Genomic DNA, 26,006 nt, shown 5'->3' with positions numbered 1-26,006 from the left:
TATATATATATATATATATATATATTTAAAGAACTTCAGGGAATGTGAAGTATTGTCGTTTGACAGGATTATACTTTGTTGCTAACAAAGGTAATAGCATAGCCTTCAGGCCAATTGTCTCTTCCTCCTTAAGGAGTTCTTTCCTTTACCCACAGGATAAGGACAAAGCTGAAGGTTTTTGTTTCTGAAAGGTCAACCAGCAAGCCAAAGAGAAAGTGCAAACAAATATTATCAGTCTTTTAAAAATGTCATTGCTTATGTAAATGAGCTGGTGCTTGACTACTGGTAAGCCTCAAGCATCCTTGAATTGGTTGGATGTTAAGTTGGGTTTTATTTATATTTGATATACGGTATGCTTCCTATGTAGAAAGCACTGATCATGAAGAATCTCACTTCATTTAAGGTTAGTGCTTTTTTATTTGTTTTGGTTCTAGGTTGTTGTTTTGTTTTGTTTTGTTTTAGATTAGCTTCACTATCTTGTGATTTTCAGAGGCTGAGGTATTTTCAGAGACTGTGGAGAATTTTGATATGATTTTTCCTTAGTTTTTCTTTTACTGTTACACATCTCATCAAATTCGTTTGAGATTCTTGGAACCATGTTTATAGTTACTGATTAAAATAAAATTTTATCTCTTTCTTTGGAAGTACAGTATTTTTATATTGTGAATTATACAGTTTTAATTTATGCCTTCAGGCTAAAATTTGCAGGTTTGATACACAGTCTTAAATGTATTCAGAACAATAAAGTCAAAGATGAATATTTTCAAGTTTAGCCTAGTTGAGTCCTCTTATAAAACGTTGAGCTGTCACACTAGGTCTTCGTGGCCTCTCGTTTGTATTAATGTGATGTTCTTGATCATAACTTTTGTAGATAAAATTCATTTGGGGGCAGCTAAGAGTCTCCCTACTCTTTCTAATTCTGTTGTAAATCTCCAAACTTTAGGAAAGAATATCTTTAGGGAGGTATGCCTTAAAAGTACAAAATTGTTATTTTGCATATTAGATGCAGGATTTTTAAATGGGCATTTACATCTTGTGTATCATGTTAGCTGCTGCGTTTTCACTTGTTTTAAAATAATCCTGAGAACTTGGGCAATTCTGTGATGATCCTTGGGAGTTCTTGGTAGGAGGTATCTTTCCTCTTAGATCTGTAGCTCTGTGATGCATGTACCTAAACATGCCTTTGTTCTCAAAGTCTTTTTCTATCTGATTACTGTGGTATCCAAGTACTTTGTCTTTGCCTGTCTTCATTTTGTTTTGTTTTGTTGTTTTTCCTTGTGCCTTAGCCGGTCATTTGTGTGATGTCTACATTCAGCAGAGGTACTAAGAGCATTTTTGATGAGAGAAAGGAGGGATAGAGGAAGTAAGGAGAAGAGTGGGGTGGCTGTGAGGGATAAAGGTAGGGAAAGAAAACAGGAGTGGGTGCGAGGGAGGAAGAGGAAGCAACGGCGGAACAGGGTCTCTACAGGGGCTACGCCGTTGGGGGTGCATGAAATCTTGGGGGCCGCTCGTGGGGGCAGGAGGTCAACAGACCAGCATTTTCCCCAGGCTTGGGCGCAAGCTTGTGAAACTACTAATGTATTAAAGAACCTCAACTGGGATTTGCCGAGGACAAATGCTGTAACGTGTTAGTCATCCATTATCTGCTTCTATTTTTGCAGGTTCTGAATGATGACTGGCGCGCGTCTGGGTGATGCCCCCCACAGTCCCTGTCATTCCGGAGTGATAAGGCACCCGCGCGCCTAGCCCCAGCGCCAGGGCACGCGAGCGGCGCTGGAGGGAGCCACGCTTCCGCCTGCGGGCCGGACAAAAGTCCCGCCTGCCCACGGCGTCTGCCCGCCGCTCGTGACCGAGACGCGTCGCGCGGCCAGCTCGCTGCTCTCACGCGCGGATGGTGTGTGGCCGCCGCAGGACGCGCGCCGCGCCCGGGCCATGAAGTAGCGGCTGCTGGCGGCGCCGCTGCCCGACCGCCGGCCCCAGCCCCGGTCTGCGCTGCCGGGTCCTCTCCCGGCGGGGCCGGAGCGGAGTGGACATGGCTGGCCGCGTCCCCAGCCTGCTAGTTCTCCTCCTCGTTTTTCCAAGCAGCTGTCTGGCTTTCCGAAGCCCACTTTCTGTCTTTAAGAGGTGGGTGTTCGTGGTCGGGGTGGTTTCTGTGCATGCTGCTGAGAAATGTAATCACTTTTATGAACCGGAGTGTTGGCAAAATAGACGACGTTGATGTTCTTTGCGAGAATGACTTGGAATTTTAGCACAGCAACTTCTTGTGAAGTCCCCCGTGCAGAAAAAGCCCACTGTATTGTAGCCAAGCAGTTCTGGCTTTCAAAACTCCAATTAGAAGTTGTGATTTCCAATACTAATCACTCCCTCTTGGGGAAGTATTTCAGGAACTACAATGTAGTGGCTTAGATTTGAATGCCTTCTTGTTTATAATAGCTCGAAGGATAAAATATAAAGATACATCAGTGTCGAGGAGAAGCAGAGCATAGACTGTAATAGCTCACAAGGAAACATTAAGCTGTATACAAACGCCTCATAATTACCTTATTAAATATTTATGTACTTGTACATTTGTAATTCACATTGCAGTCTTTTATTTCTTCCTCTTAACAGCTCTGCCTCCTAGCAAGATTATGGTTGGCTTTGTTGTTTCTAAATAGTAATTCTGAACACCGAAAATAGTTACAAAAATTTTTACTGGATTATCGTTAATATTTCTGCCATTAGAAAATTGGCATGCCTGTGATAATTTGTCATGTATTAATACTGTATCTTCATTAACTTGAAACAAATATATGTTTTGACAAGTTTTTGTTGAATGGAGTTTTAAACTAGCCTGCTTGGTTGCATTGGTTATATTTTGTTTACAAATTAGGTATATATTGTTGTTGGACTATGAAATGCAAATCTGAGTATGTTTAAGAACATTGTGTAGTCATCACATCTTTAGAGTTTTCAATGGGTTTAAATCAATCGTCCTTATGGTCATAGAATTCCTTTCTTTCCCCTTCTCATGTTAAGTTTAGATTGCATTATGTTCAAGAATATTGAAATTGTCTTCTTTTTTTCAAGGTTTAAAGAAACTACCAGACCGTTGTCCAATGAATGTCTTGGTACCACCAGACCCGTAATTCCTATTGATTCATCAGATTTTGCATTGGATATTCGCATGCCTGGGGTCACACCTAAACAGGTGAGAGCAATTCTGTATTTCATTATTCACTTGTTCTGGATAGTCTATAATTAAGGTAAGGAAACTGCATTTAAGCTGTAGGAACTTCTTTAAACATGGGCATTTGCTTTCAAGACTCCAGCTAAGGCTAGAATAATTGAATATTACAAAGAGGATTTTTTTCAAGGTGAATCTTTCACTTAAATTTTGTTTTTAAAATTTTTACTGATATTGTCATTTGGGGTTTGAAATGGAATGTCAAAAATTTCCATTTTGAGATTCTCTATGGAGTAATAGCCTCTGTAATGCAGCATGCAAGTATGCATTAAAATACAAAAAATTATCCTAATAAAGGAAAATGATATTGAGCAGCTGCATCTAAGCAACTTTGTTTAGATATCCTTCTATTACAACCACAAGTGAAGAAATAAAAATGTGTTTACTGCCAAGAGTTTGTAAAACAATACATTCCACACTTGTAAAAGTTAAGAAAACCGTTCATACAGGTGTCTGATTGTGAGTTTTCTTTAGCCTGAGTTGCTCGTTATAAGAGATGTATTTTTGAAATAATGGCAAAACTCATATAAATGTGACTTATAGAGCATTTTGAGTAGAACTAGGTTGCTGCTAGGGCTTTCCCTCTTTTAGGAACACACAAGAAGCTCAAAACCACTGCTGTCATGTGTGCAAGGTGTTTCATTAAGCATTAAAAGGCCAGAATTAATTATGCTTTGCAGCCAGGCAGTTCAGGGATTTATGTGTGTCATTAAAAGATAGTCCTCTCCTTTTGAAGGGCTGCAGAGACAGGGAAAGACCTGAATATTGTGGAGCTGCAGTAGCTGATGACTCATTGTTGCAGATAACATTCTATTTTTCTTTTCTTTTCTTTTTTTTTTTTTTTTTTATTTTCAGTACTAGGGAAACAAAGGTATTCACATTCTACTTTTTGGGCAGAATTCCCTTTGCAATTGACATCCCTAAGCTCTAGAGAATACACACATGCCTTTTTGGGGGGTCTAAGAATTGGCATTCATTTATTTGAAGACCTGCATATGATTATCTATAAATAACTACCACTATAAAAATGACTTTCACTCCCTCCTCATCACCAAATGATCATGCAGATGACTTTCCATGCATTCAGTTGTTACTGTGCTAGCTTTTAATTTCATAAGCTTTTTATTTAGTATTTAACCGCAAGAGGCGAAATGAGATTGAGACTAGGAGAGAAGAACAGCAGTTGCTCACTTGTGAAGTGTGTCTCTTGTCTCTTCTCACTTTTAAAAGTGGGTTTCCCCCTATATTTGCTTGAACTGAGTGTATTTCTTTTAAGGTATCCACTAATTGGGTTTTTAAGCACTCGTTTCCAACAAGAATATCATTACTTTATCAAATAGTTTTTGTTGTGGTTCACTATTACTGTTATTCTCTCTCCTCATTATTTAAGAGTAATAACATTTAAATTACTTAACAATAATAATGGGCAACTGTGATGAGATCAAAAACCTCAGAAAGAGATCCTAGAAGAATTGATTATAAAAGGTTGTGGAGGAACCCCATTTTCATAAAGTAAAATGTGTTCATTTTTATAATCTTATATAATTATCCAAATAAATCCATGGGGAAAGAACATACATTGTTTAGATAACCGCTTTTTATTTTGCACTATCTATAGTCACCTTTGCCTCATGCAGTGCACATTTGCTGGTTGCCTTTCCAGCAAGTAGCTGGTTGCCTCCTGGCCCCTTCTCTGAGACCATGTGGTTCCCAAGAGCTTTCTATCCGGGCTCCAGAAATGGAACACATGGACCATGATTGGTAATTGACTATATCCCGCCTCCCTTTCCACAATGATTGGTTCAAAAGAAAGTGTGTGATTTAGACCATTCAAATCTTAGGACTTTTGCTGAGTATGTATTTTTTTCTGTTTCATGTAAGCAACAGGCTTGTAGTGCTAGGGTCTGCTGAGTTCTAGGAACCATGCCTAGAATAAAACTAACACCGTAGAGGACAATGCAGAGAGATTGAAAGAATGTACATGCTTGGTGATATCACTACTTATGCAGTGTTCAGTTTGTTAGCCTTTCTTGTTTCAATAAGGTTGAGTTGGGTTTTGTCTTACTTGCCACTGTAGCTACTGGGTAAATGATTCAGTTACTCTGCCTGACAGCTCAGAACTGCTTGTTGAATATTTCTTCCACTTTTTTCCCATCACTCTCTATCCACCATGTGCCATGAGTATGTAATTTGGTTCAGCTGACATGCAGATCTTATACTTTGTAAACTTTTATGAGAAATGGTAGACTCTCCATTGAATATACCCAGGAAGAAGGGAACACAGAACCTTCAGAACCTCTTTCCTTCTGTACTTGGTGTTCTAGTGAAGAAGACGAAGAGCTGTGATGCCGTAAGTACTGTTGAAGAAAGTATTCTTTTCTTAAAATGAAGATAAAACCAAAGTTTTACACAAGTCATTAAGAGGAAAGGAGATTTTTTTTAAAAGGAAGAAAGAACAACGAAAAAGTATTAGAGGGAAGAAACAAAAGGTAGAATGAAACAAAGAGTTGGCCAAAAAACAAAGTGTAAAAAGGTCCAAGAAAACAATGATCAGGAGCAAACAGAAAAAGAAGAAATTCAGGAATAACTAGACTATGAAGATCGAACATTTAAAAATCATAAAAGATAAGGAAGATGAAGGAAAATATAAAAACAAAGAAAGGCATTGAGGAGTTAAATGGCAGAGGATTTTTTTTTTTTTTTTTTTTTGATGGCAGACAATCAAGAAGAACAACATTTAAAGAAGGACCAGAGGAACAAGAACTTGAGTTGCAAATTGAGAGACATCATGTTGATTGAAGAAATGTATTCATTCCACACAGGTTTTTTTTTTAAATAAAGTACATCTTTAGTTTCGGTAATAATGAAAGCTACATCAGTAAACCTGATGTGTATCCTTTCTTTGGAAAAATTGAGATTGTTAGATAGGCTTGGATAGAGAAACAGCAGATGTAGAACAGAGGTGGAAAGAACCCGAGACACAATACAGATAGTGCAACTAACTAATTTTATACAGATGGAATACAAGCCTAGATTAGTGTCTTATCAAGGATGCCCAGGCATGTCAGCCCTCTGAGTTGCCATTCTGCCATACCACAGGACTTTAAAGTGGCAATTAAAAATTTCTCCCGGGCCGGGTGCGGTGGCTCAAGCCTGTAATCCGAGCACTTTGGGAGGCCGAGGCGGGTGGATCACGAGGTCAAGAGATCGAGACCATCCTGGTCAACAGGGTGAAACCCCGTCTGTACTAAAAATACAAAAAAAAAAAAAAATTAGCTGGGCATGGTGGCGCGTGCCTGTAATCCCAGCTACTCAGGAGACTGAGGCAGGAGAATTGCCTGAACCCAGGAGACAGAGGTTGCGGTGAGCCGAGATCGCGCCATTGCACTTCAGCCTGGGTAATAAGAACGAAACTCCGTCTCAAAAAAAAAAAAAAAAAAATTATCCCATTAAAACTAGATCCAATGAGTCCAGAAAAAGTGGTTTATTGTCTGTTGCAATATCAATTTTATAATCAAAATAAGCTCATTCTGTCTCTTCTCTGACTTAGAAAAATTTGATAATAGTTTCCGTCCTTTTTTAGAAATGGATAATCAGTGTTTAACTCTGTTAATTGGTGTTTTTCCAGCCTTTGGGAAGATTAGAGAGAAGAGTAGGCGACTTTTCAATAGCCTATCATAAAGTCAGAATCTAGTGTCCCATGGCACTGGCTTCAAATACGGCAGAGCCATGAAGTGGTAATATCTTGAGACTTCTCTTCTAGTGCTGTTTCTTTTTTTGACTCTTTTTCTCACCCAGGACCCTCTGGACTTTTGCTGTCACCAACTCTCATAGCAACAAACAAAACAATGTGATAAACTGCCAGTTTATGGTCATAGTATGGTGATATCAATTTGACATGTTAACTATCCCTTGGGTATTTCATTTTAAAATAAATAAAGGTATAATTACAGTGATTTTCCATAAAGTTTATTGCCTAAATGTAACTCGAATCCAGGGGTTAGAACAGAACCCGTGATGTTGGGGCCAGGCTAACAGCATTCTGGCTTGAGCTCTTGCAGTCTCAACTCAGATCTGTTTTTTAACCAGCTAGTCCTATTCCTTCATCTGTAGAAAGGATAATAATAGCTTATTATCCTACACTAACCAGAGATGTTCTTAGGACTGAGTGACGTAATGTTGAGTTGCCTTGCACATGGTAGAGAAAATGTATACTAATATAATTATTATGTGTGTTGAGGGAAATGTGAACGAATCTTGAGATTAGAAAGAAATTGCTAACCCTTAGGCTTTCAGCAATGGCTTCATGGAAGAGCTAAGACATTGCAATAATTGTGAAGGAGACAAAGGTGAAGAAAATGAAGAAAAATAGAAAGTACAAACCTAGGCAAGAGAAACCTGAATAAAGTACGCAAAGAAGTAAATCTTTCAGTGTCCTTAAGTATTTGTAAGTAGTTATTTTCATTAAAAATGGCCCTATCATAAGAGACGAAAGGAACACTGAGAATGGATATGCTTTTCTCAGAATTCTTATACTTCTTTATACTGTTTGGAAGAGAAGTTATTAAAAGAAGTATCATCGGTTTGAAACCTTTTATTTTATATATATGTTTGAAATAAGCCTTGAATTTTTTCAGTGTCTGCTTTCTTAAGGACTTTATACATTGACCTTGTTTTAAAAAACACATTGCCAGGTGTGGTGGCTCACGCCTGTAATTCCAGCACTTTGGAATTCCAAGGCAGGTGGATTACCTGAGGTCAGGAGTTTGAGACCAGCCTGACCAACATGGTGAAACCCAATCTCTACTAAAAATACAAAAATTAGCTGGCATGGTGGCAGGCACCTGAAATCCCAGCTACTTGGGAGGCTGAGGCAGGAGAATTGCTTGATCCCTGGAGGCAGAGGTTGCAGTGAGCAACGGCGCCATTGCACTCCAGCCTGGGCAACAAGAGCAAAACTCTGTCTAAAAAAAGAAAAACACTTTTATCTAATGTATGTGCTTTCAAATCCTAAGTTTATATAGCATTGTATTTATTTGCTATTTGCTTGTTAGGTCCTCTGTATTCTTAGCTTAAGAACTTACAAATGCAAACAAATTTGCAAAAAATATATGATTTTACAAAATTAAATATCTTCCTTGAGCCTAATTTCTTAAAGCCATATATTAATTGAATTGCTTTCAGTGAAGATGTTTTGGGCTATCATTAGTGTAATCATTGCCCTCCCTTATTTTGGGAGTGATGATCTGAGAACTATGAAGAAATACACCTTTCCCTTTTCGAACCTCTTGCAAATTCTTGTCTCATTCAGCATTTTTCTTTTAAAGGACTCTTCAGATCATGCATTGCAATTGGAAAGCAGCCTGTCCCTGTGTATCTAAGCACATATATATCTATTGCCAAGGAACAGAACAATTCTGAGTTTAAGGATCACATCAGGTACCCCAGAGCAACATGTTGAAAAACCTGAAATTAGAATCTTAAGTTATTATTTAAAAATATTGATGAAAGAATATTGTCATTGAAATTAAACCAAAATGAACAAAATACTCCTACAAAATTTTCTCAACAGCTTCCCACCGTATTTCAGTTTGTTGTTTTCTTACATGAACAGTCATGAGAAAATGTTAACTAATATACTTTAACTTCTTCATTTTCTAACATGAGAAAGAGATTCCTTTGCCTCCGCGATACATGCATAATCTGTAAAACAAACCCAGCTTTCATGGGCTTTTCTTTCTGTACCCCTGTAAGGAATCGGTTGTATTATATCAAACCGTAATCATAACATCATTTATAAGTGGCAGTTGCTCAGAATATCTGTTTTATCAGAGGTAATATACAAGTGAAATGAAGAATTGTTTTTATTAAATTCAGAATGCCAGTTAAATTAGACTTTGTAAGTAAAGTTACTTAGTTGCACAAAAGCTTGGCTTTTGTCTAGTTTTGAGGCTATAATGATGTTGTCTATATATTTTTTTAATTCCATCATTGTGTAAAAAAAAGATGTACCTATCCTCAGTCAATGCTAAAAACTCAGAGTAAGGTCAGCAAGGGGGCCTGCTTGAAAGTGGAGGGTAGACAGAGGGAGAGAATTAAACAACTACCTACAGCTTACTATGCTTTTTACCTGGATGACGGAATAGTCTGTATACGACACCCCCATGACACATAATTTACCTGTATAGCAAACCTGCACATGTACTCCTGAACCTAAAGTAAAAGCTAAAAAAAAATTAGCAAGAACTCCAGGAAAAAAATGAGGCTTTACTGGAATAATTTTTAGTACTTTAGGGATAATGATTTCCTTATCTCCTTCTCTCTAGTTGTTAGTACCTAATATTTGCATTCTTTTGAAATTAAAATTCCAAGTTTTCTCTGGGGCGGAAGAATAAAAGGAAGGGAGACACCCCACATCCCCATTTTACTGTTTCCCCTCATTGGCCAGCTTGACTTTCAGTTTAAACCTCACTGCAGGAGAGAAAACAATAGCCTTTCTGGCACCAGCCACCGGTAGGATATCTGTTGTACTCTTGTGGGGAAAATGGATCCAAGCTCTCCGCAAAGCAGCTGTATGAGTGCTGGAAGTGCTTAAAGAAGATCCCCATCCAACTCCAGGAGCCCCATGGATTTCCTGATCGCCTCTGTGTGGTCAGCAGCCGTGGTCCAGCATACCTTCCTAGTGTTGTGAACTGTCCACCACTGCAGGCCTCACTCTCATCTAGTTGAATCTGTACACCAGAACAGACATAGCAAATGAGGGTTACTTTTTGAGCCAAATACATTTGTTTGGGAAGAGCTGCCTGGAAAGTGTTAAGAATTATGAGACCACAATGGGGCTTGATGGGAAAGGATGCAGCGACCCATAAGCAACATCTGCCATGAATGTGCAGGATAAAAGTGGTGGCTCCAGCGGCCACCTCTAGAAAGAACAACCCTGGGTGAAGATTGATTGCATTAAGTCATTGTCTTAAAATTAATATATGAGTCATGGCTTTTAGAGTTTCTTTTTCTTCTATTCCTTTCTCTCCTTTCACAAAAAGTAAAAAGTAGCATGGTGATCTTCTTATTGAAGAAGGCATATTGAGAAACATCCAAATTTTGGACCAGCATGTACTTTTTACTTAGAAAGACTTAGGCAGTGTGTATAAAATTGCAAGCTTTGTGAAAAGAATAACAAAATAAATTAAAATGCGATATCTCCTCCCTCCCCAAATTGAGAAACTAATATTATCTCCATTGTACCAACGGGAAAGCTAATAGCAAAGAAAATAGCATGATTATTAGAAAGGATGGCCACCAAGCCCTTGTTTTGTTTATTTATGTGCCACACATTCATTCTTCTTTACCTTTCTATTTTGAAAGCTCAGGATTGGTGTCATTTAAAACAATACATGTCAAAATCTCAGATTAGATATAGTTGTATATTTACTCTTTGCTTTATCGGCAAGCATTAATTATATTAATTAAGTACATTACAAAGATGTTAAATGGTTCTTGTGAATGACAAAGTCACATGTCATTCACTGTCAATTGTTTAAGTTTACATTATGATGCTTCTTCTTTATTTTTACTGAAACTTATTTAATGTCCACTTAGGGAAGATACAATTGAACTATTAACAATGTTTTTTCTGTGAGGATAATATAAACATGTCACATATCAGGGTTCAGGACTGCAAGTATGAGTATACATTGACTATTTTTTCCCTTTCTTTATAAAACATTAGAAACAGAAGAGAGTATTTATTATTTTCCATCAATTTTGAGTATGTTTGAATTAACATGATGCTTGAGAATATTTTTAAATTATCTACAGTATAAAAGACTCCCTTATGATCACCTATTTTCTCAATAAGGTTTAGAGTCCTTTTTTTTTTTTTTTTTTTTCCCTAGTAAATATTTTAATGGAGAAAACAAACCTATTGAGTGTTCATTAGGTAACACTACTATATTGGGCACTTTACATACACTGTCTCATTAATTCCAATAAAACATCTGTGTTCAAGGCATTATTATCCCCACTTTTTATATTAAAAATTGAAACCAGAAGAGATTAATAACCTGTTCTTAGCAAATAGCCAGTAAAGAGAAGAACAAGGATTTAAATACAGATTTACTTGAACTGAAACTCATGGCTCATTTTATAATTCTGTACTGCCAATCTGTTAATGATCTGTGTCCCACAGAATTTTACTGTATGTGTTTTTATGTGTGCAGGGGTGTGTGTGTGTGTGTGTGTGTGTGTATACACACACACACGCACATATATATATACACACACACACATATTTTTATTTTACATATATTATAAAAATATAAGCTCTTTTATTAAACAAAATACACATTAGTGGCTTCATCCTAAATTATTATTATCTGTTTTGAGATGGGATCTCACTGTGTCCCCCAGGCTGAATGCAGTGGTGCAATCAAAGCTCACTGCTGCCTCAACCTCCTTGGCTCAAAGGATCCTCCCATCTCAGCCTCCTGAGTAGCTGACACTGCAGGCACACACCACCATACCTGGCTTAATTTTTTATTTCTTTTAGAGATGGAGTTTTACTGTGTTTCCCAGGTTGGTCTTAAAATCCTGAGCTCAAGTGATCCTTCTGCTTCGGTCTCCTAAAGTGCTGGGATTACAGGTGTGGGCCACTGTACCCAGGCCATCCTAAATCCTTGAATAACTTTTTTCTAATACCTATGCAGAAATACGTGCTACTAATCTGAATTCTGGTAAGATATTCTTGGTCACTACCTTGCAATCAACTTAAGTTCATTTATTTTAACAGTTTTTTTTTTTTTTTTTTTTTTTTTTTTTTGTTATTCTAGTCTAAATCTAACTAGAGATCACCAAATTCTTTCTTAAAGAAGTATCACATAGTAAATATTTTTAACTTGTGAGCCATATAGTTTCTGTTTTGACTGTTGCAGTTAGAAAGCAGCTATAGATACTATGTAAATGAATGGCTTGGCTTTGTTTCAATTGAAAACTGTGTCTACTAGAAAAGGCAGTCAGCCCACAGGCTGTAGTTTCCCATTCCCTGATAGAAACAATTGCATATGCCATTTAGGCTAAAAAATGGATTTAACCTTTGGCATCTTATGAACAGTGTCTCTGACTAACAGAACATAAAGAACAAAAATACCACTGCAAGGTTAACAGAGCTTTGATCTTTGTTACTTATTCAGTTTTCATGAGCAAATGATTATAAACACGAGTTCTCTTATTTGGAATATTGTATTTCAGAACTCTCCACCTCACTAGATGGCAATTCCTGTGGTGTAATTTCTCTTGGCCAAATAAACTAGAGTCTTTATTTATGCTTCTTTTCTCCCTCATAGCCTGTAAACAAAATGCTAGTAAATCCTGTTCATTCTACCTTCCAAATATACCCCAATTCCAGCTTTTTCTCGTGACAGCCATCTTTTCAACTCTAGCCCAGGTACCATCCTCTCTTTCCTGGATTATTACAATATCCCTCCTAACTGACCTACCTTGTACCTGTGCACCCGTGCAGTCTGGGCTCCACTCAGTAGTCACAACGATTCTATTTAAACAGAAGTCAGAACACATTAGTCTTCTACGAATACCCTTGAAGGGTTTCTTGCACTGCTCACATTAAAAGCCCAAGACTTTACGGTTACTTCCAAAGCCCTTCATCCTTCCCACTTGTGTGTCTCTCATCCCTCATTTCTGCGTTATAAATCGTGTTAAAGATAAACAAAGCTGGATGTTCCTAAAGTGGTAGGGACTGAATTTAATCAACAGTTGACTTGTGCAGAAGTGACTGGGCATTTTAAAGGGAGAAATAGTAGGAAAAACTAGTAAGTGGGGGCTCAGGAGAGTCGGGGAAGTGAAACATTACAAAGGGTTAGCCGGCATAAATGCGATTAGGCCAGCTGTGTTCGCTAGCTGGAAATTATTGAAGTTGTGATTCCATCCCACCACAGAGACTGGAAGACAGAGGCTCTATTCTCAGGTATTGGCTGGAACAAACTAGATTTTTTTGGCAAACTTGAGTTTTCTCAAGCAAGCACTTTAAGTGGAGCTAGAATCATCTTAAGGATATGGCACTGAGCTGTTAGAAACTGTTAGTGTTTGTCAAGTCTTTATCAGCCATGGTGGAGGCCTAGTCAAGAAGAGGGCTTGCAGGAGCCTGGCTAGAGTTTAATCAAGGAGATAATATCTGTCCGTCATTATATATACAAAACAAGTCAGAACTCTGCTCCACCACTTGTTGGCTGCAAGACCTTGGGCAAAATACTTAAACCTTTATGTGCTTTACTTTTCTCATCCGTAAAATTGGGATAATCATAGTTCCTATCTGATAGGATTGCAGTTAAGTAAATTAATATGTGTAATGCCCAGTAATTACTCAGTGAATTTAGTTATTAATATTTTTGCCCTGAACTACATTATAATGGATTAGTTAAGAAATGTTATCAAGCAGCTAATGCAAGGCCCTATTGATAAATATGTTAGAATACTTGAAATAAAGCATACAGAGGATCTACATGGGAATAAAGAGAGTAATTGCGACAATGGTTTAGTCAGGACTGCAGTCATAATTTTCTAGAGCACATCATGGTAGCAGGTGAGAATCTACATTTGTCTCTTGCTTTATTCAGAAAATATTTGTGGAGGCAGTAGGATTTGAAGAATGTAGTTCAAGGGGTAGAGAAAGAAATTTGAAAACAAAAATTTAGAATTCCTGTAAAGCTACCATTCTAGAAATAGTGCTGTAAACAGATGAAGTATTCAGAGCCTCAACTTTTATAAATTTTGTCTTTAAAAGAAACTAGTAATTATTAAAGGTACAACTTGCTAAGAGATAGAAAAATTTATATGCTATGGGCATAAGAGACCATCACTGTCAAATATTTAAAATAAAAATTCAAAGTGGGCCGCATGCAGTGGCTCACATCTTTAATCAACACTTTGGGAGACTGAGGCAGAAAGACTGCTTGAGGCCAGGAGTTTGAGACCAGCCCAGGCAACATGGAGAGACCTCCATCTCTGTAAAAAATTAGCTGGGTGTGGTGTCATGTGCCTGTAGTCCCAGCTACTCAGGAGGCTGTGGCAGGAGGCTCACTTGAGCACAGGGAGTTGAACCTGCAGTGAACTAGGACTGTGTCACTGCACTCCAGCCTATATGACAGAGTGAGACCATTTCTCAAAAAAATAAAATAAAAAAGAAAACGACTTAGTGAAGTTGATTAAAATCTCTTTCTATAATTATAAAGGGAGAATCCCTCCATAATTATTAATACATAAATATCCCTCTGTAGCATATTTGGTATATCAAATAGATCTCAAAAGGCAAATATAATTGTATTTGAATGTTTCAGTAAATAGAATAATTTTATATATACAGTCATGTTCTTCATAATGTTTCAATCAACAACAGACTGAAGATTATAGTGGAGCTGAAAACGTCCTATCACCTGGTAATGTTGTAGCTTTCATAACTTCATAATGCACGTGTTTGTGGTGATGCTGGTGTTAACAAACCTGCTGTACTGCCGGCTCTATAAAAGTATAGCAATACAATTATGTATAGCATGTAATACTTGATAATGATGCTGAATGGCTATGTAACTGGCTTATGTATTTACTATACTGTACTTTTTAACATTATTTTAGAGTGTACTACTTCTACTTGTTTAAAAAAAAAGTTTATTTTAAAAGAGCCTCCAGCAGGTCCTTCAGGAGGTATTTCAGAAGAAGGCATTGTTATAGGAGATGGCAGCTCCCTATGTGTTATTGCCCTTGAAGACCTTCCAGGAGGACAGACGTGGGGGTGGAAGACAGTGATATTAATGATCTTGACCTAGGCTAAAGTGTGTGTTTGTGTCTTACTTTTTAACAAAAATCTTTGAAGTAAAAAAAAAATATTTTAATAGAAAAATGCTTATAGAATAAAGGTATAAAGAAAATATTTTTATACAATTGTGCAATGTTTGCTTTTTAAGCTAAATTTTATTATATGAGTCAAAAAGTTTAAAAATTAATACGTTTATACAGTTAAAAAGTTACAGTAAGCTAAGGTTAATTTATTATTGAAGAAAGAAAAAATCTTAAATAAATTTGTTGTGGCCTAAATGTACAGTGCTTATAAAGTCTACAGTAGTGTACAGCAATGTCCTAGGCCTTCACATTTACTCACCGACAGAGAAACTTCTAGTCCTTCAAGCTCCATTTATAGTAAGTTTGAAATGGTTGGGATTTGTGTCCCTGCCTAAATCTCATGTCAAAGTGTAATCCCCAGCATTGGAGGAGGGGCCTGGTTGGAGGTGATTGAATCATGAGATCATGGAGGCAGATGTCCCCCTTGCTGTTCTAGTGATAGTAAGTGGGTTCTCATGAAATCTGGTTGTTTAAAAGTGTGTAGCACTTTCCCCTTTGCTCTATCCCTCCTCCTTTGGTCATGTAAGATGTGCCTACTCTCCCTTCGCCCTCTGCCATGATTGTAAGTTTCCTGAGCTCTCCCCAGCCATGTCCTGTGCAGCCTGTAGAACCGTAAGCCAATTAAACCTCTGTTCTTTGTAAATTACCTAGTCTAAAGTAGTTCTTTATAGCAATGTGAGAATGGTATAATACAGTGCCCAATATATATTTACCATTTTTACCTTGTATACCATATTTTTATTGCACCTTTTCTATGGTTAGATACATCCAGATATACAAATACTATTATGTCACAATTGCTTCCAATATTTAGTGTAGTATCATGCTGTACAGGCTCGTAGCCTGGAAGTAATAGGCCATACCATATAACCTAGGTGTGTAGTAAACTGTATCATTTGGGTTTGTGTAAGTGCACTCTATGATGTTTGCACAACGACAAAATTGCTTGATACATTTCTTAGAACATATCCCCAGAACATTTCTAGTAAGGAAATTATTAGATATGTTCTGAGAAATTTTCTAGATTGTTAAGTGGCATATGACTTGCTCGGTGCTATGGCTCATGTCTGTATTCTCAGCACTTTTGGAGGCTGAGGAAGACCTCAGATCATTTAACCCTGTGAGTTTGAGACTAGTCTGGGCAACATGGCACAATTTCCTCTTTACAAAAAATACAAAAATTAGCTGGGCATGGTGGTGTATGCCAGTAGTCCCAGCTACTTGGGAAACTCAGGTGGGAGGATCCCTTAAGTCTGGGAGGTGGAGGTTGCAGTGAGCCAGGATTGTGCCACTGCATTCCAGCCTGAGCAACAGAGTGAGAATTTGTCTCAAGAAAAAAAAAAATGACATATGACTGCATTTAACATATAGTAAATATAATCTAACATATATAGACAAAATTTACATTTGGGAAAGAGAATGTAAATTATTTCCCAATACATAGAAAATATTTATAAAAAGTTACATAGCAGGACATTAACAAATTTTGACTACAGTAATTAGAATTTTTATACTCACGTCCACTTGTAATTCAATAAAACTAGAAATAGACCAAGAAATTATGACATGGAAGACTTAGCTACTTAGAAATTAAGGACCATTTTTCTGCACAACCCCTGAAACAAGGAAAAGAAAAACAAACCTGAAATTTTAAATTGCCTAGAGAGCAATGGCTCTCTCTAGTAATATACAGTAAGGAAAATACTGGATAATAAAACCTATGAGACCCAGCTAATGAAGTGCTCAGAGAAAAGTTAATAATCTTAAATTCCTTTAAAATGAAAGCTAGAATAAAGTAAAATATAAAGTCAACTTAAGAAATGAAGATAAACATTAAAATCAATGAAAAGAAATGAATACCGATAAAAGTTAAAAATAATAAATAGGTTTAGAAATGGAAAACATCAACAAAATAGATTATTTCTTTGAAATGCCCTTTAAAATAAACTCATGGCAAGCCTGAGCATTTCTTAAATATCAAAAATTATGCATTATTAAGAATTAGAAAGGATAAAAGGAATTTTTAGACACTTATGTGCAACTGTGTTTCTGTATATTTTATAATCTTGAGAAAATGGATGCTTTTCTAGAAAATAACTGAAATTTACATAAGAAGATAGTTGAAATCTTCACAGACCACTAACTGCAGAAGAGACTGGAAAAGTAAAAAACGATTTTTATACATACACAGACTTATAAAGATGAGAATTACTTAACTAAAAAGAGACTGAGAAAAATTAAAAACACGTATTACAGAAAAAAGTTAAAATACCAAGTATATAAAGAGTTCCCGAGATTTTTGAGAAGACAAGTAGCCCAAAATAAAAGTAAATTAAGAATATTAATGTAACAGAGTGACAAAAATTCAATCCTGTGAATAAACAGATAAATTAAGGTAAAAAAAGTTACTATTTTTTAACCCATGAATTTGGCAAAAATTCAAAAGAGCTATACTATAAAGAGCTTTTAAGGATGGGAAGACATGGGACAGGTTCATACATTGCTGGTGGAGGGTGCAATACTACAAACTTTTTAGTTTAGCTATTAGAGTTACAGTATCTTCTAAAGTAAAACTACTCATATCCTTAAACTTTGGGGACATCACTCTATAAAAGTTTATGCAATAAACAAAAGTCTTAGTTAGAACTACATATTCTTCCCTAGAAATATTGCCATTGTATATTAAGTGAGAAAAACAGTCATGTGCAAAAGTGTGATCCTATCTTTTTTTTTTTTTTTTAATTTCCATAGGTTTTGGGGGAACATGTGGTGTTTGGTTACATGAATAAGTTTTCTAGTGGTGATTCTGAGATTTAGGTGCGCCTCTCACCTGAGCAGTATACACTGTACCTAATGTGTAGTCTTTTATCCCTCATCCCTTCCCACCTTTCCCCCCCAAGTCTGTTGTATCATTCTTATGCCTTTGCATCCCCATAGCTTAATTCCCGCTTATAAGTGAGAACATACGGTGTTTGGTTTTCCATTTCTGAATTACTTCACTTGGAATAATGGTCTCCTGTTCTATCCAGGTTACTGTGAATACCATTATTTCGTTCCTTTTTATAGCTGAGTAGTATTTCATGGTGTATGTATATATACTACATTTTTTTTTTAATCCGCTCATTGATGGATGGGCATTTGGGTGGTTCCACATTTTTGCAATTGCAAATTGTGCAGCTGTAAGCATGCATGTGCAAGTATCTTTTTTTGTATGATGACTTCTTTTCCTCTGGGTAGATACCCAGTAGTGGGACTGCTGAATCAAATGGTAGTTTTACTTTTAGCTTTTTAAGGAATCTCCACACTGTTTTCCATAGTGGTTGTACTAGTTTATATTCCCACCAGCAGTGTAGAAGTGTTCCCTTTTCACCACATCCACACCAACATCTATTATTTTATAGATTTTTTGATTGTGGACATTCTTGCAGGATTAAGGTGGTATCACATTGTGATATTGATTTGTATTTCCCTGATCATTAGTGATACTGAGCATTTTTCATATGTTTGTTGTTCATTTGTATATCTTCTTTTGAGAATTTTCTATGCATGTCCTTAGCTACTTTTCGATGGGATTTTTTTCTCTCTCTCTAATTTGAGTTCCTTGTAGATTCTGGAAATTAGTCCTTTGTCAAATGTATAGATTATGAAGATTTTCTCCCACTCTGTGAGTTGTCTATTTACTCTGTTGATTGTTTCTTTTGCTGTGCAGAAGCTTTTTAGTTTAATTAAGTCCCACTTACTTATCTTTGTTTATGTTGCATTTGCTTTTTGGTTCTTGGTCATTAAGTCTCTGCCTAAGCCAGTGTCTAGAAGGGTTTTTCCAATGTTATCTTCTAGAATTTTTATGGTTTCAGGTCTTAGATTTAAGTCTGATCCATCTTGAGTTGATTTTTGTATAGGGTGAGATGAGGATCCAGTTTTGTTCTCCATGTGGCTAGCCAGTTATCCCAGCACCATTTGTTGAATAGAGTCCTTTCCCTACTTTATGTTTTTGTTTGCTTTGTCGAAGATCAGTTGACTGTTAAGTATTTGGCGTGATTTTGGGGTTCTGTATTTTGTTTCATTGGTCTATGTGCCTATTTTTATACTGGTACCATGCTGTTTTGTGAGTATGGCCTTATAGTATAGTTTGAAGTCAGGTAATGTAATGTCTTCAGATTGGTTCTTTTTGCATAGTCTTGCTTTGGCTATGTGGGCTCTTTTTTGGTTCCATATAAGTTTTAGGATTTTTTTTTCTAGTTCTGTGAGCAATGATGGTGGTATTTTGATGGTAATTGCATTGAATTTGTAAATTGCTTTTGGCAGTATGGTCGTTTTCACAATGTTGATTCTACCCATCCATGAGGATGGGTTGTGTTTCCATTTGTTTGTATTGCCTATGATTTCTTTCAGCAGTGTTTTATAGTTTTCCTTGTTGAGGACTTTATCCTATGGTTTTTTCTTCATTGTGTTGTTGTTTTATAGGCCTTAAGAGATTTATGCTTTAAGGAGATTATATTTTCACATATTTTGAGGATTTGTTTCAAGATTTACAGCTCTTTTTAGCAGTTCTTGTAGTGCTGAATTGGTAGTGGCAAATTCTCTCAGCATTTGTTTGTTTGAAAAAGACTATCTTTCCTTCATTTTTGAAGCCTAGTTTCTCTGGATACAACATTTTTGGCTGAAAACTGTTTCGTTTAAGGAGGCTAAAGATAGGACCCCCATCCCTTCTAGTTTGTAAGGTTTCTGCTGAGAAGTCCACTGTTAAATCTGATAGGTTTACATTATAGGTTACTTGATGCTTTTGCTTCACACCTCTTAAGTCTCTTTCCTTCGTCTTAACTTTAGATAACCTGATAATTATGTGCCCAGGTGATGATTTTTTTGCACTGAATCCCAGATGTTCTTTGAGCTTCTTGAATTTGGATATCTAGATCTCTAGCAAGGCTTCGGAAGTTTTCCTCGATTATCCCCTTAAAGAAGGTTTTCAAACTTTTAGATTTATATTCTCTAGGAACACCAGTTATTCTTAGGTTTTGTCATTTAACATGATTCTTGGAGGCTTTGTTCATTTTTTAAAATTATTTTTTCTTTGTCTTTGTCAGGCTGGGTTAATTCAAAAGTCTTGTCTTTGCCCTCTGAAGTTCTTTCTTTTACTTGCTCATCTCTATTGCCGAGACTTTCTGGTGCATTATGCATTTCTCTGTGTCCTTGATTTCGAGAAGTTGTGATTGTTTTCTGTTTATGTTAACTACAAGGGTAAATTGAAATTTTTTCCATTCATATCCTGTATCTTTTTTTAAATTGAATTTGGACTTTATTATTCTCTGGTGCCTCCCTGATTGGCTTAATAATCGACCTGAATTCCTTTTCTGGCAATTCAGAAATTTTTTTCTTGGTTTGAATCCATTGCTGGTGAGCTAGTGTGATCTTTTGGGAGTGTTAAAGAAACTTGTTTTGTCATGTTACCAGAATTGTTTTTCTGGTTCCTTCTCATTTGGGTAGTCTATGTTGAGGGAAGATCTGGGGCTCAGGGCTGCTGTTCAGATTCTCTCTTGTCTCTTTTCCCCTAGTACAGGGCTCCTGAGAGCCAAACAGCAGTGATTATTATTTGTCTTCTGGATCTAGCTACCAGCAGAGCTACCCAGCTCTAGGCTGGTATGGGCAAGTGACTGCAAATAGTATTGTGATGTGATCCATCTTCAGGCCTCTCAGCCCTGGATATCCACACCTGCTCCAGTGGAAGTAGCTGGGGGGTGAAGTAGACTCTGTGAGGGTCTTTGGTTGTATTTTTGTTAAGTGCACAGGTTTTCTGTCCTTTGACCTTCAGCCAGGAGATAGAACTTTCAAGAGCATATAAACTGTGATACTGTAAAGAGGATACAAGTTTGCCCTAGGGTCAGGCAGTAGGCAGGGCCATAGATCTCTCAATAGATTATGTCATTTGCCTTCCCCTGTCAGGGCAGGTAGAGAGAGGCCATCAGGTGGGGGGCAGTGTTAGGTCTGTCAGAGCTCAGACTCTTCTTGAGCAGGCCTCTTGTGGCTATTGTGTGGGATGGGAGTGTGATTCTCAGGCCAGTGGAGTTATGTTCCCAGGGGGATCACGGCTGCCTCTGCTGCATCACGCAAGTCACCACGAAAGTAGGGGAAAGCTGGCAGCCACAGGCCTCGCCCACCTCCCATGCAGCCTGCAGCTTGAAAGACTGATCTCACTCCCACCACCCCTGCCGCTCACCAGCACAATTTATTTCCAGGCAGCTGGTAAGCAGGGCTGAGAACTTGCCCCAGGCTACAAGCCTCCCAACTGAGTAAGCAAGCCAATTCACAGTTCCTAGGCTGTCCCAGGGACCCTGCACTGGCAATCCTTCAAAGGGTCTGTGGGTTCTCTTCATCTTTCTGGTATGTTCCTGCAGTAGTTCTTGGAACAGAAGTTCACAGTGTGGGTGTCTGCATGCTGCTCTGTCCATCCAAGTGGGAGCTTCAAGTTAGTCTTTTCCTCTTTTCCCCAAGTGTGATCCTATCTTAATAAAAATAAATAATAACAAAGATCCCAATATACATGTGTCAGTTTGGTTATGTAGTTTTAAACTAGCATGGAGGAAGTTATAAAGAGTCACATCAGGCTGTAAACACTGGTTCCTTTGGAGAAGTAGCAATGAAGAAGGATAACGGAAAATTTGGGGAATATATATCTATGTTGTTTTATCATTGAAAAGATCATTTATTTTATAGTTGTTAAAAATTAATAAAGAAATAAACAATATCACCAACAAAAGGGATACAGCTAGATATCATGTGTTTTGATATAAGTTCCTACTTTTAAAAATCTCTAGAGGGGTTTTCCATATAGAGCCTCTAATTGATAAATTTTTAATTCCTATTTCCCTCCTTTGCAATGGTGCTATTAAAAGAGGCTGATTAGTTAAATAATTTAGGAAATTTGGTATACATTTGGAAACAAATAGATCCAGATTTGTAGGAGGTCATTCTTTTATTGTAGTCATTCTAAAGATATGTGTGGAAGGCAACCATGCATATCTTTCCGCATTAGCAAGAAAAGTGATTCTCTTTGCACTTATTAGCTACCAGAAAAATTCTCTTTGTTTCACTTATTTTCAGATTTATATAGTCTGAATTAATATTTCAATAACCCTCTTCAAGAAAAGCATTTGGAACTATTCCACATGAATGTTGCGTTTTTTAAGCAAAAGTGCAGAACATACTTTTTCAAGGCACAGATTGCTTTTCACAGATGTCTTCTCCTTAATCATGTATAAAGGACAAATCTGATGTACACATTAGAGAAATGGCTCTGTCTTAACAGGCAAAAGTCACCTCATTCAACAACGCTCACAGTACTTTTAAAGAGGAGGATATATAAAAATAGCAAGTACATTTCTTTGTACAATGTGTCATACTCCCACCCTCAGCTAATCCAGTATTAAATGAAAACATTTGCCATGGCAACATCGATTTACAAAGGGCCAATGATGTTTCTGAGAGATTGGAGTATTTCCTTTCATAGATTTCAGAAGCACACACAGTTAACACTTTAGCAACCTTGTTTAATAACTATACATGTAACTGAAAAAGCTTTACTTGATTATTTTTAAGTATTGTAATTTGGAGATAAAATCCAAAACAAAACAACAAACTCCTAGCAAAAACTGACATCAAATTAGATTCAAGCAGAAAAATATTACTAAAACATTTTAGCCTTCACTATTTATGGGAATAACAATTATTTCATGTGGTAAGCTGTGCAAAATTACGGTTAAATCTCTGAATGATCATTTTGCTATGAAAATGAAAATTCTGTTTACCCCACTATTTCTATAGTTGATGCCATCATTTATAATATTTAGCCTCCCCATTTTGGACATGTTGAAATATTAATTTTATCTTCTTTATGTATGTTTCATAAATGCTAAGGTAGTATTCACAGATATTTTACAGTTATGGTTTCATCTACTTGACTCAGACTATGAAGGCAGACACAGTAGATGTAAGAAAGAAGATAGATTGGTGGCCTGAGCAAATGCAAGTATTGAAGAGGTGACCGTAGCGGGGTCAAACAAGTTTAGAAGTAAACAAATTTCTCTGCTTGTCATAACCATTCCGTAATACAAAATGGAGAAAATTGTGCTTAGTACTGAGGAAATTAAATTCTTGCCCTAGTTTATAGTCAAGAGCAAAAAATTTGTCTTACTCAGTGTGAACTCCTTGACTCTGCCAGAGGAAAGTACTGTTCTATCTTCTATCTATCATTTATTTAATCAGCACAGTAAGCTTGGGTCTAGAAGCCCATGGCTTTTGAGTGTAAGGGAACTTCTAGTCCTTCAATCAATTATGGCAGGAGTCAACTGAAATAAATAAGGTGTTTCGTGCAGTTACTGCCCACAGCATTCACCAGTGAAGCATGCAAAACCAAGCCTAGCACTATTTTAATGTTTTTAAGTCCACTGCTGTTTGAAGACTGCAAGTTCTTTAGAAGACCTTGTTTCTTCTATTTCCTCACTTCCCTCTTTCTGGAACATGTATTCCCCAAGATTCAAAAATACAAATTGTCAAAAAGTTTATAGACATATAAATCTAATATAGTTTCCTTGCATTTGCAAAATAAATCCTCCAGAAGATATTTATCATGATTAAGAATTTACAGAGAATAGAGATTAGCAAAGCTGTGATTCTCTGTCCTGTTTATGTTTATTATGAAGGAGAACATAAATTAAGAATTATCTTATCTCTTCATTGTGGAAGTCAGTTCCAGAAGTTATTGAGAATGAGCTTTCTCTGCAAGATAAATTTGAACCTTCTAACAAATCCCAAAGATATTATAATGTACATATGAGTATTAATAGAGTTAATTTGGGCATATATAACATTTTTATAGTGATTTTGCAGAGTATTAAAATGTTAAGATTGAATGATTTTTCATCCCTTCTTTTTTTTAAATATCAGTCTGCCAGACCATTTTTCTTCTAAGGCTTTTATGTTGCCTTTGTTCCTTACATTCATTTTTCAGTATTTAAATGTCAGTCACTGTAATGTTACAGCATATGTATTCTTTCCCTATGAACCTACCTGACTCCCTCAAACTGATCTTATCTGAGCACCCTAAGTTGTATCACTCTTATAGAACCATTATATTGTCACTAATTATAGTGATTAATTTTTATGTTATGTATCTCTCTCACTAAAGGGTCTCTGAAACCAATGACTGCATCTTAGTCATCTTTGTGCATATTTTTGGTCAGTATATACTCAAACTTAGCAAATACCACAGTCTGTATTTAAAAAGGAGGCACGCAGGGATGTTAAAACACCCCAGGGATTTATAAAGCAGCAAACTGTTACCACCCAAAAACCTAAGAGGCAAGAAGAGGAAGAGTTACGCAAACCAGAAACTCTTATTGCCATGGGAGATGATAGGAGATACAGAGTCAGCAGAGAAACCCGGTCATTGCCAACCTGCTGCCTAGCAGAAAAAGACCCAAGGAAATAAATACCCTGACCTCATTCTCCTCCTGCCTGCCAGTCTGCTTGCCAGTTCCTCCCACAGACTAGAGCCAACTGGAAGCCAGAGAGCAAGGGAGCCCATTAATGTAGTCCATAAAGGTCAGCCTCCTGGAGCATGGAGCAGGCTGAAGAAGGGTGGGAATGACCTTTGGAGAGGCCAATGGAGAACATCCAGCACATAAAATACATCTGTTTTTATACTTTTCTTTTGGCAGTTCTTAGTATTTTAAAAATTATTAAGTGGAAACCTCAAAAACAAAGGAGTGCTGAAATTTATTACAAACTTGTATCTTCAAACATATTCCTAAAGTCCTAAATCTGTCTCCCTTTCATATTTAGCTAAGGATTGCATTCTATTCCATAGATAGGGTTACATTTTAAATGGTCCCAAGTGTTCATGTGGTTTTAGCATATTCATTAAATAAAATTTTAGTATTTGTAAAAAAGGTATTTTAAATAAAACCATTATTTTAAAGAAAAAAAATGAAAAGGAGGTAACCAAGACTTCTTTCAGCATCAGAGAGGCTCTGAAAAGAGACATTGAGCCTTTACACAGGAAAGGAGGAATTCAGATAAACAAAGTTAAGAGGAAGACACTTGGGGGAGCTGAAAACACAGTCTCAATCAAACCCTGAGATGGGAGTAAGTGTGGTGGAGGCAGGGACAGTGTGGTAACCAGACTAACACGTACAGAGGTGACATTTTAGGGAGTCCTGAGAAAGAAAATTGAATAGACTGAATAAAACCAGGTAACAAAAGGCCTTGGGAGATAAGAAGAATTTAGATTTGATTTGAGCATTTTGTCTAATTTAAAGAATATTAAATTGATCTAAATTAGAATTTAGATCTGTTTAAATGTGATGTTAGTCATGCTGAATGAGTGGGGTGTGGAGCATGGAATTATAGGTGCAGTCCTTTAGGAGAAACACTGGTGGAGCTGAGAATGAGCAAGGAGGATACAATGGGCAGGCAGACACAATGGAACTGGAACAGACCAGAAAGAGTTGCTATCCGGATTAAATGTATAACTGGAGAGCAGCAGTGGAAATTCGTCCATTCATTCACCCACATGCCCCATATGTCTGTTTATCCCTCAAATACATACTGGGTATGCTACTGCCACACACTGGAATAAACTGGTGGCACACAACGATGAGCGGAACCTGATGTGCTTCCTGCCCTCCATAGTTTGCAGTCTGGTGAAGAAATAGAGGCATGAATTGAATAATGATGCTAGCTAATGTGAAACTGCATTTGTGAAGGTTACCCTGGAAAAGAGGCATGGGGTGCTAGGAGAGCTACAACAGCACTCTAAAAGGTGAAGGATGGGGGAAACAGGAGGAATAGGGGGAATGGGAGGTGGTCAGGTAGAGCT

At 37.1% G+C, this 26,006-nt stretch overlaps 1 protein-coding gene across 11 annotated transcripts in view; it reads left to right on the top strand.

Moving 5' to 3' along the window:
* Window positions 1-26,006, top strand: part of PAM (peptidylglycine alpha-amidating monooxygenase) — a 290,725-nt gene that overhangs the window by 117,232 nt on the left and 147,487 nt on the right. For 9 of the 11 annotated variants that reach the window (XM_032275516.1, XM_032275511.1, XM_032275502.1 and 6 more), the window contains exons 2-3: window positions 1,662-2,124; window positions 3,070-3,190. In XM_032275516.1, coding sequence (XP_032131407.1) covers window positions 2,033-2,124; window positions 3,070-3,190 — 213 coding nt within the window. In that variant the 5' untranslated portion in view covers window positions 1,662-2,032. Of the gene's footprint in view, window positions 1-334; window positions 404-1,336; window positions 1,364-1,661; window positions 2,125-3,069; window positions 3,191-26,006 lie in introns of those variants that run through there. The other 2 variants (XM_032275464.1, XM_032275466.1) reach the window with 2 other exon arrangements.

Source organism: Sapajus apella, unplaced genomic scaffold, assembly GCF_009761245.1.
Source record: "Sapajus apella isolate SASKATOON/1434 unplaced genomic scaffold, GSC_monkey_1.0 scaffold1, whole genome shotgun sequence".
Taxonomy (NCBI): Eukaryota; Metazoa; Chordata; class Mammalia; order Primates; family Cebidae; genus Sapajus; species Sapajus apella.
Note: the sequence above shows the minus strand (reverse complement) of the source record. Positions and strands in the feature narration are given on the sequence as shown.